The following is an 18,717-nucleotide window of genomic DNA, read 5'->3' as shown; positions in this document are numbered from 1 at the left end:
GGAGTTCTAGTCCCACCTTAGCCACGAAAGCCAGTTAATTGACTTTGGGCCAATCACCAGGAGATGGGGAATAGCAATAGCAATAGGACTTAGACCAGTGATGGCTAACCTTTTTGCTGTCGAGTGCCAAAAGGGGGGAGAACACAGGGGGGGCCGTGCGCATGCATGCCCACACCCATAATTCAATGTTGCACGCGCAACATCCACCCAGTTCCCACACTCCCCCTCTTTTGGCACACAATGGCAAAAAGATTACCGGTGGGCCTGGTAGGTCCTTTTTTTGCCCTCCCCAGGCTCCAGAGGCTTTCTAGGAGCCTGAGGAGGATGAAAATGGCCTCCCTCACCCTCTGGAGGCTGGAAACGGCTCGTTTCTCAACTTCCAGTGGGCCCGGAAGGCCCGAAATTCAACTGGTCGACGTGCACATATGCGCTGTAGCTGAGCTAGGGCAACACTTGCGTGCCCACAGATATGGCTCCACGTGCCACCTGTGGCACGCGTGCCATAGGTTCGCCATCACGGACTTAGACTTACATACCGCTTTACCGTGCTTCACAGCCCTCTCTAAGCGGTCTACAGAGTCAGCATATTGCCCGCAACAATTTGGGTCCTCATTTTACTCACCTCGGAAGGATGGAAGGCTGAGTCAACCTTGAGCCTGGTGAGATTCGAACTGCCAAATTGAAAGCAGTCGGCAGTCAACAGAAGTAGCCTGCAGGACCGCACTCTAACCACTGTGCCACTCTGGCTCCTAAAGTGGGAATTGTAGTCCCACCTTAGGCATGAAAGCTGATTGGGTGACTTTGGGCCAATTCACCAGGAGACGGGGAGTTCTAGTCCCATCTCAGCCACGAAAGCCAGTTGGTTGACTTTGAGCCAATCACCAGGAGATGGGGAGTTCTAGTCTCATTTTAGGCATGAAAGCCAGCTGGGTGACTTTGGGCCAGTCACTGTCTCTCATCCCAACCCACCTCACAAGGTTGTTGTTGTGGGAAAAGGAGGAAAGTGTGTTGGGTAAGTTTGCCACCTTGAATTATTTGTAAAAATAATCAAGGCAAGGTTAGAAATACATATTTTTTTAAAATAAATAAATAAATAAAAACGTTCACAGCTAAGAGAAGCAGATTTTTTTCTGGAAAACTAAACGTCAGGATGTTAACAGGCTACCACAACAGACTGTCTCTGAAAGTCTGTTTCCTATAATGCTGGGAAAAGTGGACAGAAAAGAAAGAAAAGGAAGAACAGAATGAACTCAGAACATTGGATGGGTTGTTGAAAGGACCAGATTTTCAATAGCAATAGCACTTAGACTTATACTGCTTCACAGGGCTTTACAAGCCCTCTCTAAACAGTTTACAGAATCGGCATCTTGCTTCCAACAATCTGGGTCCTCATTTTACCGACCTCGGAAGGATGGAAGGCTGAATCAATCTTGAGCCGATTAGGATTGAACTCTTGGCAGTGGCCAGAGTTAGCCTGCAATACTGCCTTCTAACCACTGTGCCACCACAGCTCTGTTCTGGGGAAAATCTGTCTAGGTAGTTGAGATCAACTTGATAGCAAGACATTCATTCATTCATTCATTCATTCATTCATTCATTCATTCATATATCTTTTCCCCACTGGGACTCAAGAGCTCCAAAATTATAATCACGACAAATAAATCACAGTGTACCTGGAACTACACCATTAGTTGCAATTGCGCTCATCGATATAGCTGTCAGCATGGTCTGTGAATGACAATAACAGAGTTTAAACATATAGGAACACAAGAGTCATCAAATTTAAATACACCACGTTTGCAAAGGGATGTAACCAAATCTTTTAGTTGTCTGTCCTTCCAACCCAAAAGAATGTTATTACGTAAGGGATTTGGGATTCTGTACTATCCATCCAACAGAAGGATAAATCTCTGAAGAACAAAACCAAATTCGGTATGGATGAAAACACTTGAAAATGCATGTATTTGACAGAGAATTCTAGAAATTTTAAGGGTCAACAGATGTTTCCTCCATTGATGATGTTACTTAGTTTGGGTAATGAAACATCTCCAACAAAACAACCAAACTCAGAGACCACCAAAGACTCCACATTTCAAGCCTGAGCTACTAATATTCTCCTTCAATGTTTCCTTCACTTGCATCAAATGGGCCTGTCAGATTATTCATGAACTGGCAGAGATATGTAAGCCAATGAATGGGCATGGCAACTAGGTCAGCCAATTGGGAGCTGAGACAGACTGGAGCCAGGGCGTGTCTTGGTCTGCAGCTTCTGAGTCTATGCAGAGAATTGAAACTGAAACCAGAGTGTGAACTTGTCTGCTGATCTGCTCTGCTGAAATGAAACTAACTGTTCTCTCCTGCCTTGTGTTGTAACTGCTACTACGTTGAAGAATCAACTATTGGTATTATAAATACTTCATCTATTATTATGTATATAAAGAAATTAATGATCCAGCTAAATCAGTTATCTGTGTGTGCTTCTGGATTTGATTTTTGCAAGAAACTCTGACAGAATCTATTTTAATGGAATGGAAAAAGGCAGAGAACTAGGAGAGTGTGTCAATGGAATATCAAATTCCGTCTTGGATATAGAATTCCTTGATTCTAAGCACATGTTTATCCAACCAATAGTTTCCATCTCGCAAGCCTTGAGGTTTCTAGTAAAAAAAGAGGAAAATATAGGGAAGAAACCCACCCAGCTGGAATCTGTCCAGTCATAAATTTGGACATTGAGATAATGTCAATCGGGAAGCTTCTGGATAAAAAGTCATGGCATGGTTGGAAAGTAAGAAAGTAGGTGGCATCTAAAGGATGTTTGTCCTGAGGCCATATACTCACACAACAGCAGCAGATTAAGACAATAAGGAAGGCCTGGAAGACACCTGCTGTTCCCACTATCCATGTCAGCCGAAGGAAAAGGATGACCCCAAAGATATTTTGCATACATGGCAGGTAGACGCCCATCAGGGTCCCCATACTGGGAGACTGAAAAAGAGAAGAAATCATCTCAACAAAGTAGCATGATATGTACCCTGTGCTCCAAACACCATTCTCCTCTGTTCAGAGATGCCTCTTGCCCAGGCAGTCATCCCCTGGGACAAAAATTAAACATCTAAATCCAATGCTTCTCCTTTTCTTCTCAAGGCCAAGGTCAAATCTTTATTGTCAGTGCACAACATATGTACAATGAAATTGATGGAGCTCCCTCAGTACACCCCCCACCCCAAAATACAATACAACTCACAGTGAAGACAGAAAATAACATCATAACTACATAGTACGATGGATTTGCAGGGCCGGTGCAATGTGTAACATGTCCACATAAACCCAATAAATCGTATCAACAAAACACCCAATCCTATTGCCCCAGTGTGAACATGTTACACATTGCACTGGCCCTGCAAGTCCATCATACTAGGTAGTTATGATGCTATTTCTCATTCAGGAGTCTGACAGCCCACGGATAAAAACAGTTCTTCAGCCTGTTTGTGCGGCTGGCTTTGCTTCTATATCTCCTTCCCGATGGTAGGAGGGTAAAGAAGGGCTGACCAGGGTGAGAGTCGTCCCTGAGGATTTTCCTCACTCTTCTGAGGCAGTGAGCCCTAGCAATCTCATCTAATGGTATCAGGGGACAATACACGATGTTTTGTGCTGGGCTCACCCCACTCTGTAATGTTTTTCTATCCGCGGCTGTCAAACCGGCAGACCATACCATGAGGCAATAAGTGAGAACGCTTTCTATTGTGTACCGGTAAAAGGAGGTCATCAGTTGTTGTTTCACCCTGTTTTTACACAAGACCCTAAGGAAATGGAGTCTCGGTTGGGCCTTCCTGGCCACCTGAATCGTGTTGTTTTTCCAGGTGAGGCCTTCACTGAGATGGACTCCCAGGAATTTAAAGGAGAAAACTCTCTCTACACAGCCCCCCTCGATGTAAAGTAGGGCAGGTTCCTCTCTCTAAAAGTCACCTGCAAGTGCATAGAGATTTAGCCAAGGGATTGGTTACAATTCATGGGCTTCATCAGAGGCTGTCTTTTGGTCCATCTAAATCAGAGGTCCCCAACCTTTGGGGCACCAGGGAACGGTTCCATGGGGAGAGGATTTTCCATGGACCAGAGGGGGCGTGGTTTTGCATTCTGCCCGTATCCCGCAGATGGGATGTCACTTGTTTGCACGGCCCGGTTTCTGGCATGCCGTGGGCCGAGTGCCAGTCCATGGACTGGGTTGTTGGGGACCCCTGATTGGCTGGGCCTCGCAAAGTTGAATCGTAAAGAAAACCTGAACCCCAAAACTGAAGAAAGCTACATACTTTTGAAACTTTAGTTCTCGAGCCTTCGGCATTTTCTGCTTCTTCGTGTTCCTTGGCTCCCTGAGTGAGGTTTGTGTAGCTGACCAATTTGCCCAATAAAGAAGACACCTTCGGACGAATATCCAGTTCTTCCTACAAAGGGAGGAACAGGCAAGAATACATTGGTCAACAGGTGCAGTAGAGTTTTAGCATTCTGGTCCTGGAAAGCTTCAGCTGTATGCTTCAGCTCTTGCATGGTGCTCTCTTCAAGGGAGGCCGAAAAGCAGCCTACCCCCATTGCACAAGTTCAGCATCCTTTCTTGGCAATTTCCGGCAATATGGGCAAAAACAAAATATGAGGGGGCTGGACCTCTCAGAGGAAGAGGGACATTCCTGGTAGCCACCAAGCCAACTTCTGGAAAGGCTAATTAAGCAAGCAGGTCTGGTTGGCCAATGGTAGCATGTCTTTATAACCATCTCTATGGAAACGAGTTCACAAAATGGACGATCTCATTGCAACCCACAAAATAGCCAGACTGCCTAGCATCTTGTTGTTGTTGTTGTTTTTTAAAAAAGGTCAAGAGACAGGATAGAGATACAATTTGAGAGAGGAAATTATGCTGAATTGTGGAAGTTTTCCAGCATCCTAGCTGGCCAGGCAGAAAAGCAACGGAAAACATCCATCCTAGGTTTATATTTTTTTTTATTTCTATAAATGCCTCCATATCAACTAATAGCTTCCTTTATTTTTATTCCTTGTCTGTGCAGTACTCGGCATGGGAGTCAAAGTTTAAATGTGATCCATTACCCCGCCAAATGGTTGCACTTCTGTACACTGCAATCTCTAAAATAAAGCAGGACCTACGGGAAAAAACTGATAACATATTGCTGAAAACATCCTTAGGATGATTTGATTATTTTTAAAAGCAGCACTCCACATCAAAGGAAAAGGGCTTCCAACATGTCATCGCATAAATTAGATCAAGTCTGCTGTCTTATCACAAAAGTAATGACCAATACATTAGTTTGTCTTTTAAAATAAACTGACAATAATATACTGCTCAAAAAAATAAAGGGAACATAAGCAGAAGACATCCGAGATCTGAATGAATGAAATAGCCTTATTAAATACTTTGTTCTTTACATACAGTAGTTTATACACTGCTCAAACAACTAAAGGGAACACAAAACTACTGTATGTAACGAACAAAGTATTTAATAAGGCTATTTCATTCATTCAGATCTCGGATCTCTTCTGCTTGTGTTCCCTTTATTTTTTTGAGCAGTGTAATAGCAATAGCAGTAGCGCTTAGACTTATATACCGCTTTACAGTGCTTTACAGCTCCCTCTAAGTGGTTTACAGAGTCAGCCTCTTGCCCCCAACAATCTGGGTCCTCACTTTACCGACCTCGGAAAGATGGAGGGCTGAGTGAGATTCGATCTGCCAAACTGCTGGCAGCCGGCGATCAGCAGAAGTAGCCTGCAGTACTGCACTTTAACCACTGAGCCACCAAGGCTCCTTAACATCGTTATTAAGGTCATTCTGTTTTCTCTTCTGTGCACTTGTGGCCAATGCTCAGAGATGCCTTGATGAGTTACTGCAGTTTTCTTGGCAAGGTTTTTCAGAAGTGGTTGGCCATTACCTCCTTCCTAGGGCTGAGAGAAAGTGACTGGCCCAAGGTCACCCAGTTGGCTATGTATCTAAGGCTTGACTAGAACTCATGGCCTCCTGGTTTCTAGTGCAATGCCTTAACGGCTACAGGAAACTGGCTCTCGCTTCAGTCACAGACCAAAAATACAAACAAGAAGAATTACATCCATTTCAATAACTCCACTGAAATATATAAGGCCTTGTACGATTTGCTATGCCGTTGTCTTCTTAACTGCAACGACACTATTTAGGCTCACAGAGTTTAATCTCTCCATCCTTCTGCAAGACAATCCCATCTATATCTATCCAGTGGTAAATTCTGTTGCTTGAGTAAGATTTCCTCCCAGGAGATGGAAAATGACATTGTATACTTTGAAAATGTTCTAGCGTCGTGATGGTGAACCTATGGCACTCGTGCCATAGGTGGCACACAGCATCCTCTCTGTGGACATGCGAGCCCTCGCCCTAGTTCGGCTCCATCGCGCATGCGTGCGTGCCTCCAGCCAGTCAGCTGGTCGTTGGATCTCTGGCGCACATATGCAGGGGCGGGAGGTGTACGGGGCAGGTGGGGGGCATGCGGGGGATGGGGCACTTGTGCGGGGCCCACGCGCATTACATTTTGGAGGCTTGGGCACTCGCTCTGGAAAAGGTTAGTCATCCCTCTTCTAGCCTGTCTCGGAGGGATTACAATCAAATTGGTATATCCATGACTGCCATGGTTAACTAGTTCCTTGGGTTGAGTCCATTTTTTTAGGAAATTAAAAAAAAAATCAATCATGGATATCTAATTCATTCTACTGTAGATTTATTGCCAACATTCCTCCTGATTTAGACCTTTAGTTCATTTAAGGGAGTAGACCAGTGTTTCTCGACCTTGACAACTTTAAGATAGGTGGACTTCAACTCCCAGAATTCTGCCCTAGAGTCACGGATCCTGTCCAATAGAGCAGCTTCCATAAACTAGGAATTTCCTGTCCTTCCATATTATGCTACCTCCCCATCCTTCTCTCTCAGCCAGCTAGAACTGCACTGCCAAGATAACATCAAGAGTCAAATCCCAAACCTGTGAGTAGCCATCGTCCCAGGAGTTATTGTAAGACATGCTCATCTCATCCCATGGATAGCCCAATTCTCTTTTCTGAGCTCGTATCCAGGCGTTGATTCTCTACTGTGATGCGAACCAAAGTTCCATAACAAACGCTGGAGTGGTGTTTCTCAACCTTGGCAACTTGAACATGGGTGTCTGCAGTGGTGGACTGCTGGGGGTTGACAGGGGTTCGGGAGAACCTCTAGCTAAGATTCTGTGTAGTTCGGAGAACCCTCAAATCCAACTCCTGGTTGGCCCCTCCCACCAACCCCCACCCCTCCCAGGAGTCCCCATGCGGCCCGTTTTGGATGCAGGTAAGTGCAGGGAGCACATGGAGGGTGAAAAATGGGCCTACCGGAAGTTCGGGAAGGAAGTTTTCGCCCTCCCGGAGGTTCAAGGAAAGCCTCAGGAGCCCGGGGAGGACAAAAACAGCGCCCCCTGCCATGGTGCAGGAGGCTGACTAGGTCACGCCCACCATGGCCACGCCCACCCAGCAACCGGGCAGAGAACCCCTTGCTAAAATCTTTGAAGCCCACCCCTGGGTGAATGTCAACTCCCAGAATCCCCCACGAGCTGGGAGAGGAAATCCATTTATCTTCAATTTGCCAAGCTTGAGAAATACTATTCTAGAGTAAAAAACAAGACAAAGGAAGTATAACAAGACAAAGGAAGTATAATACTATTCTAGAGTAAAAAACAAGACAAAGGAAGTATAACAAGACAAAGGAAGTATAATACTATTCTAGAGTAAAAAACAAGACAAAGGAAGATCTATTAATCTTCTACCTTCTTCTACAAATTACCTACAGAGACAACCTGAAAGCTGATTGATTCACAGATAACACCACATCCCTTTAAAATGACATTGTATACTTTGAAAATTTTCTAGCCTGTTTCGAAGGGATTACAATAAAATTGGTACATTTAGGACTGCCATGGTAAATTAATTCCTTCCGTTGAGTCAATTTTTTTTTTTAGGAATTTTTTTAAAAAATCAATCACGGATCTTTGGTCATTCATTCCACTGCAGATTTATTGCCAACATGATTAAATTTTGCAATATAAAATATTAATTTTTCATATGTAACTGCCAGAAGACTGCGAGTTCTGGTCTCGCCTCATGTACAAAAGCACCTTGAGCCAATCACTTTGTCTCAGCCCTAGGAAGTAGGCAATGGCAAACAATTCTGAAAAACCTTGGTGACAGAACTGCAGGGACTTGTCTAAGCTCAGAGAATTGGACATGATTGATCAGAAGAAGAGAAAACAACTAGTAGAGGTACCAACTGTACAAGTTTCCACGTAGTCTTTAAAGGTAGTCATGTACAGAGCACATTATAGTAATGATTACTACCAAGTAATGATAAGAACGTGAGTTACAGAGTAACTTCCTAATTTATGTGCACATGCAATGCACATAAAAGAGCAGGATTTCAACTCCAGAGTTGTGACCTTCACTTACCTTGGTTTTTTTTAAATTTACATCAATATTTTTTGTTTTAGATCAAACTTTTTCTGAACAAAAACATTTATTATGGATGCTGAGAGTCTTTGCACAAGCTCAAGGCATGAGGGGGAAAAAGCCCTATGGTTTGAAGTGAACCAGAACCTCCTTGATGTCCTTCAAAACTCCACCAGTTGGACAAGCGCCAAAATGAGTATTCCGGAAAGCTGAAAAATGGACCCAAAAATGACATTTCAAGCATCGTTACCTCAAATAAGGCCAAGTTTCGGTCGTAGTAATCTGCTTTGCCTTGATCCGAGCTGTTGAGGAAGGGGCAACTCTCTTTATGATTGCCATGTCCTGTAGAAAGAAAAATAAGGGTGGGCATTATTTCAGGAACGAAGGTTCAGGAGAATTCTACAGAGGAATCATTGAGTCTGTCATCTGCACCTCTATAACTGTCTGGTTTGGTTCTGCAACCCAACAATTCAGACACAGACTTCAGAGGATAATTAGAACTGCAGAAAAAACAATGGCTACCAACCTGCCTTCCATTGAGGACCTGTATATTGCACAAGTCAAAAAGAGGGCTGGGAAAATATCTACAGACCCCTCGCATCCTGGACATAAATTGTTTCAACTCCTACCCTCAAAACGACGCTACAGAGCACTGCACACCAGAATAACTAGACACAAGGACAGTTTTTTCCTGAACACCATCATCTGCTAAGCAACTAATTCCCTCAACACTGTCAAACTATTCACTAAGGCTGCATTACTATTAATCTTCTCATCGTTCCTATCACCCATCTCCTCCCACTTATGACTGCATGACTGTAACTTGTTGCTATATCCTTACGATTTATATTGTTTCCTAGTATGATTCGATTCCTTATTTGTCCCCTATGACTATCATTAAGTGTTGTACATTATGATTCTTGATGAATGTATCTTGTCTTATTATGTATACTGAGAACATATGCACCAAAGACAAATTCCTTGTGTATCCAATCACACTTGGCCAATAAAGAATTCTAATCTAATCTAATCTAATTCTGAGAAACGGAAGGGAGGGAACTATCCCTCCATTGTCAGCCAACTAAAGTGGCATAAAGGGATTTGCCTTTATATAACCCAAATCATTTCTGGTTTACTATTTGATGGCTATTAGAAAATGTCTTTATTACAAATGCTTCTAGGTCTCTTCAATCATAAAACTCTAAGCAGCTGACTAGCGATATATTCAATACATATCGTACCTTTGCAATAAATCAAACTTTATCCAATGAAACATATCAATAAAAATAAATAGTGATTCAAATAATTAACAATACTATTATAAAGATATGGCATTATCAAGCAGATGAACTTCAACTATAAAATGTTTATTTTCAGGAATTGTGGAGTTCTTGGTGCTTTCTGAGCTTGGTTGTTTGTTTGCAAACATTTCTTTATTTCACCTTATCTATCTTTATCCTTATCTTTATCCTTAACTTTATCTTTTCCTCCTCCTCCTCCTCCTCCTCCTCCTCCTCTTCTTTTGGATTTTCAGAAAGTCTTGATCTATTTTCTGAAAAATTCTTCATGCCACCCTCCACTCCCACCAATTCTGGAGATGCTCTCCAGAATTTCAGTTCCTGCAGAAGATCAGCCTTCCCTGAGGAACCATCAAGTTCTCTAATATATTGTGAAGGTAGCAGGAGGTAGCCACTGCAACATTAGAAGAATTGTTCTTGTTCCTGCGAAAATAGAGCATCAAAGCAGTGGCATTTCTTTCCTAAGATCATCTTCATTTAAAGGTCTGAGACATCTGGGCTCTTCATATTGTTCCAGCTCATAAACCTTATATTAGCCTGATCCAATCTTCTACAGTCCAGGTGGCTGCCTTTGCTCCTCCTTTGCTCCTCAAGCTCCATGGTCAATAGCTGGCCAAATTGTAGCCTCTGCATCAGTGGTGAAATCCAATTTTTTTACTCCCAGGTCTGTAGGCATGGCTTGGTGGGCATGGTGTGGCTTGGTGGGCGTGGCAGGGGAAGTTTATTGCAAAATCCCCATTCCCACCCCACTCCTGGGAAAGGATACTGCAAAATCCCCATTCCCACCCCACTCCAGGGGAAGGATACTGCAAAATCTCCATTCCCGCCCCACTCCAGGGGAAGGATACTGCAAAATCCCCATTCCCACCCCACTCTGGGGCCAGCAAGATGTGGTATTTGCCAATTCTCCGAACTACTTAAAATTTCCGCTACCGGTTCTCCAGAACCTGTCAGAATCTGCTGGATTTCACCCCCTGGTCTGCATACCTTGAGAATGGCGAGTAGGGACAATGTGGTATCCAGCTTTTCATTCCATTCCAAACGCATTGTCTTCTTTTTTGCTCTACAATCCATTTGCTCCCAGTGCTATGGACAATTGCAACTCCGAGGGTTTACAACCATTAGATTACCAGACTGGTAATCTAGTCTGCCAACTGGAAGGCATTTGGCTAATGAAATAGAAACTCGCCTGTTTGTATTTTTTTAGAATTCTAACATATACCTGAGAGTTTGGAAGAAGGAGAAAAAAAATTAGCCAGGTACACTTTGTGACTCTGTTGGTGGAGGCCCAAGAAGTCCACTTGTAGGACACCTTCCAATTCTCAGGAGAATTGGAAAGCTTTGGAAGCAGAGAGGAACCTTAAGCTCAAAGTCTGACAATCTGCACTGGGCATCTTTCAGAGATTCAAACTCCTCAACGGAAGAATCATAGCCGGCAATCATAGCCGGGTGGTCTTATCAACCACCCAGGATCTCTCATTCTCCAAATTTCAAATCCCAGCATCTGGAGGCTAAAAACCAGAGATGGGTTTCAGCAGGTTCTGACCAGTTCTGGAGAACCGGTAGGTTAGGTTAAATATGAAGGGTCCCTTCTGGTTAGAGCAAGGTTATTTTCATAGATATTTAAAAATCTGCACAACATTCTCACACCATAAAACTACCATTCATTTAATGATTTTCCTGAAAAAGAGTTGTAGCAATGCTATAACTAGCCCTGCTCTCCATATCTACTCTGGTGGAGGGGAAGGACAAAATAGGCTTTCCCAGATAAAAAAAAATATCAAAGTAGTGGTAGGTGAATTTTAATTTGAGGCAATGGCCTCAAATTAAATGCTACAGTCAATAGTTGATTAACATACGTGTGCAGTTCAGAGGTGGGTTTCAGCAGATTCTGACCAGTTCTGAGAACCGGTAGTGGAAATTTTGAGTAGTTCAGAGAATCTATAGTAAAAATTCTGACTGGCCCTGCCCCCATCTATTCTCTGCCTCCTAAATCCCAGCTGATTGGGAGGAAATGGGGATTTTCCAGTTTCCTTCCCCTGGAGTGGGGTGGGAATGGAGATTTTGCAGTATCCTTCCCCTGGAGTGGGGTGGGAATGGAGATTTTACAGTATCCTTCCCTTGTCACGCCCACCAAGCCATGCCACGCCCACCAAGCCACACCCACAGAACCGGTAGTAAAAAATTTTGAAACCCACGGCTGCAAAAAATATCTCGCTCCAGAGCTGGCACTTTGTCCCTTTTTTTACATTTCAGGTACAGTAGCTCTTGGGGGGCTGCGATGGCTAGTGGTTAAAGACACAAAGCTTGTTAGCTGGCAGGGTTTGAAACCCGAGCATGACGGGGTGAGCCCCTGTTCCTCCTGCAATTCAGAACTCTGGGAATGAAGTCAGACCAATGATCCCAACAGCAAAGTCTGTATATCTGCCAAGTCAGATGAGGTCAAGAACTTTTATCATTAACCATATTGATGTGTTGTTTCCAGAAGAGGCCAATCAATTTTCAACAGCTCCAGGCTTTTGTCCTGAACTTCATAATTGAAAACTCAGTTAAACACTCTGTGAACAAATCCTCTGTTCCTTCCAACACTGTTTTTAACAAAAAATCCATTATTACAATGGAACATACATTCTTAAATTTTTCACCTGCACTAAGAGGTAGCTTACACGTCCCAATCATAATGTGTCACAAGCAACCTTCTAACATACATCTTCCTTCCTCCCTCAGTCTCTCTCGCCCACATTCAATATCCTGGCTTCCTTGTTTCCTCTCTCTGGTTCCAGACAAATCACCACTACTTGCAAAAACTGCAAAGAAACACAAATTGTATGTTGTCCTAGGAAGCCGTTGTCCGAATAAGCTCCAATTTTTCCCAAACAAAAGTTGAGGAAGGAATGATTGACTGGATTCACACATCTGTATAATTGGATCCATTCAAAACTATGGTTTGTTCGACCGTGGTTTTATGAAACTGTATCACAGTGAACTACATCACAGAGTCATGTTCAAAAAAAAATTTAGCTTTATTTTTCTGGGGTTTCTTTCACATAAGTTGTACCAAAGTACTTGTAAATATTTTGATGGTTTAACAGCACATATCTTTTCTATATTTCTGTCTTAATAGAAGACACAACAATAGAATGGAATGGAATGGAATGGAATGGAATGGAATGGAATGGAATGGAATGGAATGGAATGGAATGGAATGGAATGGAATAGAATAGAATAGAATAGAATAGAATAGAATAGAATAGAATAGAATAGAATAGAATAGAATAGAATAGAACAGAATAGAATTTTTTATTGGCCAAATGTGATTGGACACACAAAGAATTTATCTTTGGTGCATATGCTCTCAGTGTACATAAAAGGACAAGATACATTTGTCAAGAATCATAAGGTACAACATTTAATGATAGTCATAGGGAACAAATAAGCAATCAAATCCTATTAGGAAACAGTCAATATAAATCTTAAGGATACCAGCAACAAGGTTACAGTCATACAGTCATAAGTGGGAGGAGATGGGTGATAGGAATGATGAAAAGTTTAATAGTAATGCAGACTTAATAACTAGTTTGACAGTGTTGAAGGAATTATTTGTTTAGCAGAGTGATGGCGTTCGGGGAAAAAACTGTCCTTGTGTCTAGTTGTTCTGGTGTGCAGTGCTCTATAGCATCGTTTTGAGGGAAAAATACATGTGGCACATTTCCAATTTAGCAGCATTTATAAAAATTCAGCTGAAAACTTCCATGCTTTCATCTTATTTCTCAAAAATGCTAAAAAAAAAAGTTCTGATTTTAGAACTGGCTCACAGCTCAACCGTCAACATCCATTTATTTATTTTTTGTTACTGCCTAACTTTATGAAATTAAATATTCCTAAAAGATGGAAAGGCAACAAAAGGGATGTCCAATCTAGTCACTTTATGGATTATCCAGCAAAACACAAAGGGCACCGACAAAATTATGATGGGAAGCCAAGGAATAATCTTACCTGCTAATAAGAATTCTTTTCTATTCTCTGACATGTGGCTCATCATTCTATCTTATTCACCCAGCCCTTGAAATCATGTTGCAAGCAGATTTGTACAATGCCATCACCTTGCCGAGAACAAGGAAGATAGACGTAATTGGGTACTTCCCCTGGAATATCTACTCTGCTCTCTGGTGCTACAGCTTCACAGTATTGATCAGTAAATGGGAATGCAACAAGAAAGCATGAAAAAAGCTAATGGAGCTGGGAAATAGATCATCCTTCCCCTCCCCCACATACAATCAGGTCTTTGCTAAAATGTTAGGAAGAGATTTTGAGAAGAGATGTCATAAAAAGCACGGAAAGGCAGAGCCTGTGGACACACCACTGCAAATTAGATATTGCTCAATCAATATATTTATGCCAGTTGACTCTCAACAATATTACAATATATTATCATCATGGAATGAATCATATAGAATCAGAGGGCTGGAAGGAGCCTTGGAGATCTTCTAGTCCAGGGGTCAGCAACCTGCGGCTCTGGAGCCGCATGTGGCTCTTTCGCCCCTCTGCTGTGGCTCCTTGTCACTCAAAATATGCGTCACAACCGCCAATGTGTGGCACGCAAATTATTGAGCTTTTCAACCCCCGATAGCAGGGGTGAAATGCTACCAGTTCGCACCGGTTCCAGTGAACCGGTAGCGGCGGCAGTATGTGGTTCGGAGAATCAGTAGCAGTGGCAGCATGAAGCTCCGCCCACCCACCTGGAGGTCGTGACTTCCTGGTTTTAACCAGGAAGTAACCTGTTTTTGACCCTCTGTGCATGCGCAGAGGGTCCAAAATCGCATGTGACTAGCATGCACGCACTTGCACACACTTCCAAATCAGTAGGGAAGGTAAGTAGATTTCATCCCTGCCCAGTAGGCCAACCATGGATGAATCCAAGAAAAAAGAAAAGTTTCAGAAGAAAACAGAAGGTTTAATTCAACTACATATGCTAGTTTTGTGGCCTCTCAAGAAATAGTCAGGCACGGAAAGGGTTTTGTGGCTCCCGGTGTTTTCTTTTCTGTGGGAAACAGGTCCAAATGGCTCTTTGAGTGTTTAAGGTTGCAGATCCCTGTTCTAGTCCAATCCTCTGCTCAAGGCAGGAGATCTTACTGCACTCCGGACAAATGGCTATCCATTTTTGTTTTATTTTAGGATCCAGGAGGCAAGCTATTCCATTAATTATTCTCAGTGTCAGAAAAATTCTCCTTACTTCTAACATGGATCTTTCTGTAACAAGCTTCCACTCAAGGCTTCTTGTCCTGTCCTCTTGTGCTTTGAATAATAAATCAATCCCCTCCTCCTTGTGAGAGCCCCTCAAGTACCGGAAGACATCCATCATGTCACTCCTAATCCTTCTCATCAGGCTAGACAACCATTCATGGTTAGATTTATCCTGCAGACCATTTATCATCTGTGTTGCTTTCTCTGCATGCTTTCTTGGGGTCTTTGCATCTTTTTCATTATGCTGGCAACCAGATCCGGATGCAGTATTGCAGTTGTGGTCTCACTAGTCCAGTGCAGAACAGTACTGTCACTGATAAAATGATGAATGATATGAATGTGATATAAATACGAACGATAAAGTTTTGGAGCAGCTTATTCATAGAAGACATATTGCTGAAATTTAAAAGGAGGGCATGAAGAGGTATGGATGAGAGAGGCAGAGTTGGAGGAACTTAGTATTTCAGTCCAGATTTTGGGCGCATGATATTGGATGGTGAAGAGCAATGAGTAGGTGAAGTAATGGTGAAGCTGCTGGACTAGGACTGGAGAAACCCTGGTTAGTGTCCAACCTCAGTCGTGGTAGGCTGCAGGATGGCATGGGGGAAGTTGCTCGCTCTGAATCCAACTTTGCTCATAGACTTGTGGCTATAGCCCAGGGGTCTCCAACCTTGACAACTTTAAGACTTGTGGACTTCAACTTCCAGCAAACTTCCAGCAAAGCTGGCTGAGGAACTCTGGGAGTTGAAGTCCACAAGTCTTAAAGTTGCCAAGGTTGGAGACCCCTGGGCTATAGGGAAAAACTAGATGGTGAAAATAAGATCTCTGGAGCTGGGAAAGAAAGACCATCTTAAAACACAACTGTTGTTGTTTGGTCACCAAGTTGTGTTCAACTCTCATGACCCCATTAACCATAGCACAGCAGGCCCCCCATCCTCCACTATCTCTCCGAGTCTGCCCAAATTCATGCTCAATGACTCTAACCATCTCATCCTCTTCTGTCACCTTCTCCTTTTGCCTTCAATCTTTCCAAATACCAGGGTCTTCTCCAATGTGTCTCCTCTTCTTATTAGCTGGCCAACATATTTGAGCTTCAGCTTCAGGATCTGCCCTTACAATGAACAGCTATGATTCCTCCTCCCCCTCCCCCCCTTCTTCTTCTTCTTCTTCTTCTTCTTCTTCTTCTTCTTCTTCTTCTTCTTCTTCTTCTTCTTCTTCTTCTTCTTCTTCTTCTCCTCCTCCTCCTTCTTCTTCTCCTTCTTCTTCTTCTCCTCCTCCTCCTCCTCCTCCTCCTCCTCCTCCTCCTCCTCCTCCTCCTTCCATATCCATCATCGGATGTTGGCGATCCTATTTTTATCAACAGCCGCATGAAAAAATGCTGCTGAGTTTTGTCCAAACCAGTCCCTTAGATGTTGAAGCCATGTTGTTCTTCCTCTGCCTGGACCTCGTTTGCCTTTAATCTTTCCCTGGAGGATTAAGTGAAGGATGCCGTATTTTTCCGGGTGTTGCATCACATGTCCAAAATATTCTAACTTTTGCTTTTTTTATGGTTTTGATGATTTCCCTTGTCTTTCCCAGGCAGTGATTCCCTTTAGGATTGACTAATTGGATCTCCTTGCAGTCCAAGGGACTCGCAAGAGTCTTCTCCAACACCACAATTCAAAAACCGGAACAAAATTAATCATAATTAAAAATAACAATTCACAGGGAATGTTTCTTGTGGGTCATAGTCTAGTATGAGTGGCTTGTCAGATGCTATGTACAGTATTTGTTCCTGGAAGAAAAGTGGAATAAAGGCTTAACAAAAAAAAAAAAAGAATTACATAATGTTCAAGCACAGACAAAGAGTAAACACGAAAGTAACATAATACGGTACTTGGAACTAGGCAATCTAGGACTCTCCAGAGATTTTGGAACAACAATTCTCGTTCTCTGGCATTAGCTATGCTGGCAGTGACTTCTGGTGTCTGTCAATCATTTACAAGGTTCAATTATGTCCCACGGATGACAGAAAAGGAGAAAGGGAAAGCTTCTGAAAGAAGAGCATCTGATGATTAGAAGGACTAATGGAAGGAGAAGATGAAGCAAAAGAATATCTCCAGCTTAGCAAAATAGAAACAGGAAGACATGATGCTTCAAAGTATTTTCTTTTAGTTTTTTGTTTGTTTGAGGAATATTTTGGTTGTGTAACAATTTTCCCCTGTTGTATTCTTGGATGACAATCTTCATCATCCTTTGCAAACTAAAATCGTTTTGTTTTTGTTTTTTTGGAACGTGGAGTCTTTGACGCTCTCTGAGCTTGGTTGTGTCCTTGCAGATATTTCTTTACCCTAGTGTGTAAAATCTTTTGTCTTTAGGAACTCTGTTTGCTTATCTACCACCCATTGAGCTTCATGCATTCAGAAGATTTATTGAGCTTTTCAACCCCCGGTAGGCCAACCATGGATAAATCCAAGAAAAGAAAAGTTTCAGAAGAAAACAAAACATTTAATTCAACTACATATACTAGTTTTGTGGCCGTTTAGGAAATAGTCAGGCATGGGAAGGGTTTTGTGGCTCCCGGTGTTTTCTTTTCTCTAGGAAACGGGTCCAAATGGCTCTTTGAGTGTTTAAGGTTGCAGACCCCTGGGCCAGACCAGTGATTCCCAAACTTTTTTTGGCCATGCCCCACCTAAGCATCTCTAAAATCCTGATGGCCCCGACCCCCTCGGTGACATATAATTCTTACTTTACTCAAAAAGTGAACTCTACTCACGCGGAGGAAACCTAAAAGGCCATCAACTTGGTTTAAACGAGGTTCAAATTGCCCCCATTAAAAATCAAATTGCCCCCCTGTGGGGCGTGGGGCCCACATTGGGAACCACTGGGCTAGACAAACCTAGCTCCCTGAACCGTTCATCGTTTGATGATGGGAAGCAACTCTGTTTTTATGGGGAAGCAGAAAAATGTTGACAATGTTAGAAAGGATAATTGAAGTTCGTTCCAGCACCTTTTTGGGTAGATATCACAAAGGTGCTGTAGGAAGTTAGCACCCACCCCTTTCCTGGAAGAGTGAAATATTTTAGGAAATATGAAAAAGGCAGAATATTATATTTCCCTGGATGAGAAATGGAGAAGCATATTTTACAGAAAAAGCAGCTCCCACCTTCCTGCCCCCCACCCTTTGTTAATGGGCCAGAGGCAGAAACCCAATCCTTTGTCAAAGGACATTTGCAACACAATAGCAACAGAAACTAACACAATGGGCCCCATCTAGCAACCGAAACTCACCACATGTGACCTGGGAAGCACATGTGACCATCAGCCAGCAAGGCTAGCTAAGACCCCCACCCCCTGGGAGTCTGACAACCAATCAGGATACTCTTTTTCTCGGGGCCCCAAGAAATGCAAAGCCAGAGAGAGCATAAAAACCTGAGGATTTACTTTTTCTGTTCAGGAACTCAAGCCATGTGATCCTGTCCACCATTGAACCATCTTTCCAAGCAGTCTCCATGTTTCCAGTGTCTGTTTCCCCACTTGGAGCAGAACCCAGAAGGATGTTTCTTCCAACAGTGCTTTTTCAAAAGGCAACTGGACTTTGTTTTTCCTTGAAGCCATTTCGCTTCTCATCCAAGAAGCTTCTTCAGTTCTGGATGAGAGGTGAAACGTCTTCAAGAAAACAAACCAACAAAAGGAAGTCCAGTTGTCT

The 18,717-nt window shown here is 42.8% G+C and overlaps 1 protein-coding gene across 1 annotated transcript in view; it reads right to left on the bottom strand.

Annotated features, from left to right (window-relative positions):
• Positions 1 to 18,717, bottom strand: part of SLC12A4 (solute carrier family 12 member 4) — a 79,790-nt gene that overhangs the window by 40,462 nt on the left and 20,611 nt on the right. The window contains exons 2-5 of the mRNA XM_070953168.1: positions 8,738 to 8,829; positions 4,308 to 4,439; positions 2,839 to 2,985; positions 1,674 to 1,728 (exon numbers count right to left, since the gene is read on the bottom strand). Coding sequence (XP_070809269.1) covers positions 1,674 to 1,728; positions 2,839 to 2,985; positions 4,308 to 4,439; positions 8,738 to 8,829 — 426 coding nt within the window. The remainder of the gene's footprint in view (positions 1 to 1,673; positions 1,729 to 2,838; positions 2,986 to 4,307; positions 4,440 to 8,737; positions 8,830 to 18,717) is intronic.

Source organism: Pituophis catenifer, unplaced genomic scaffold, assembly GCF_029215685.1.
Source record: "Pituophis catenifer annectens isolate HBS135680 unplaced genomic scaffold, rPitCat1.0.hap2 SCAF_13, whole genome shotgun sequence".
NCBI classification, from domain to species: Eukaryota; Metazoa; Chordata; class Lepidosauria; order Squamata; family Colubridae; genus Pituophis; species Pituophis catenifer.
Note: the sequence above shows the minus strand (reverse complement) of the source record. Positions and strands in the feature narration are given on the sequence as shown.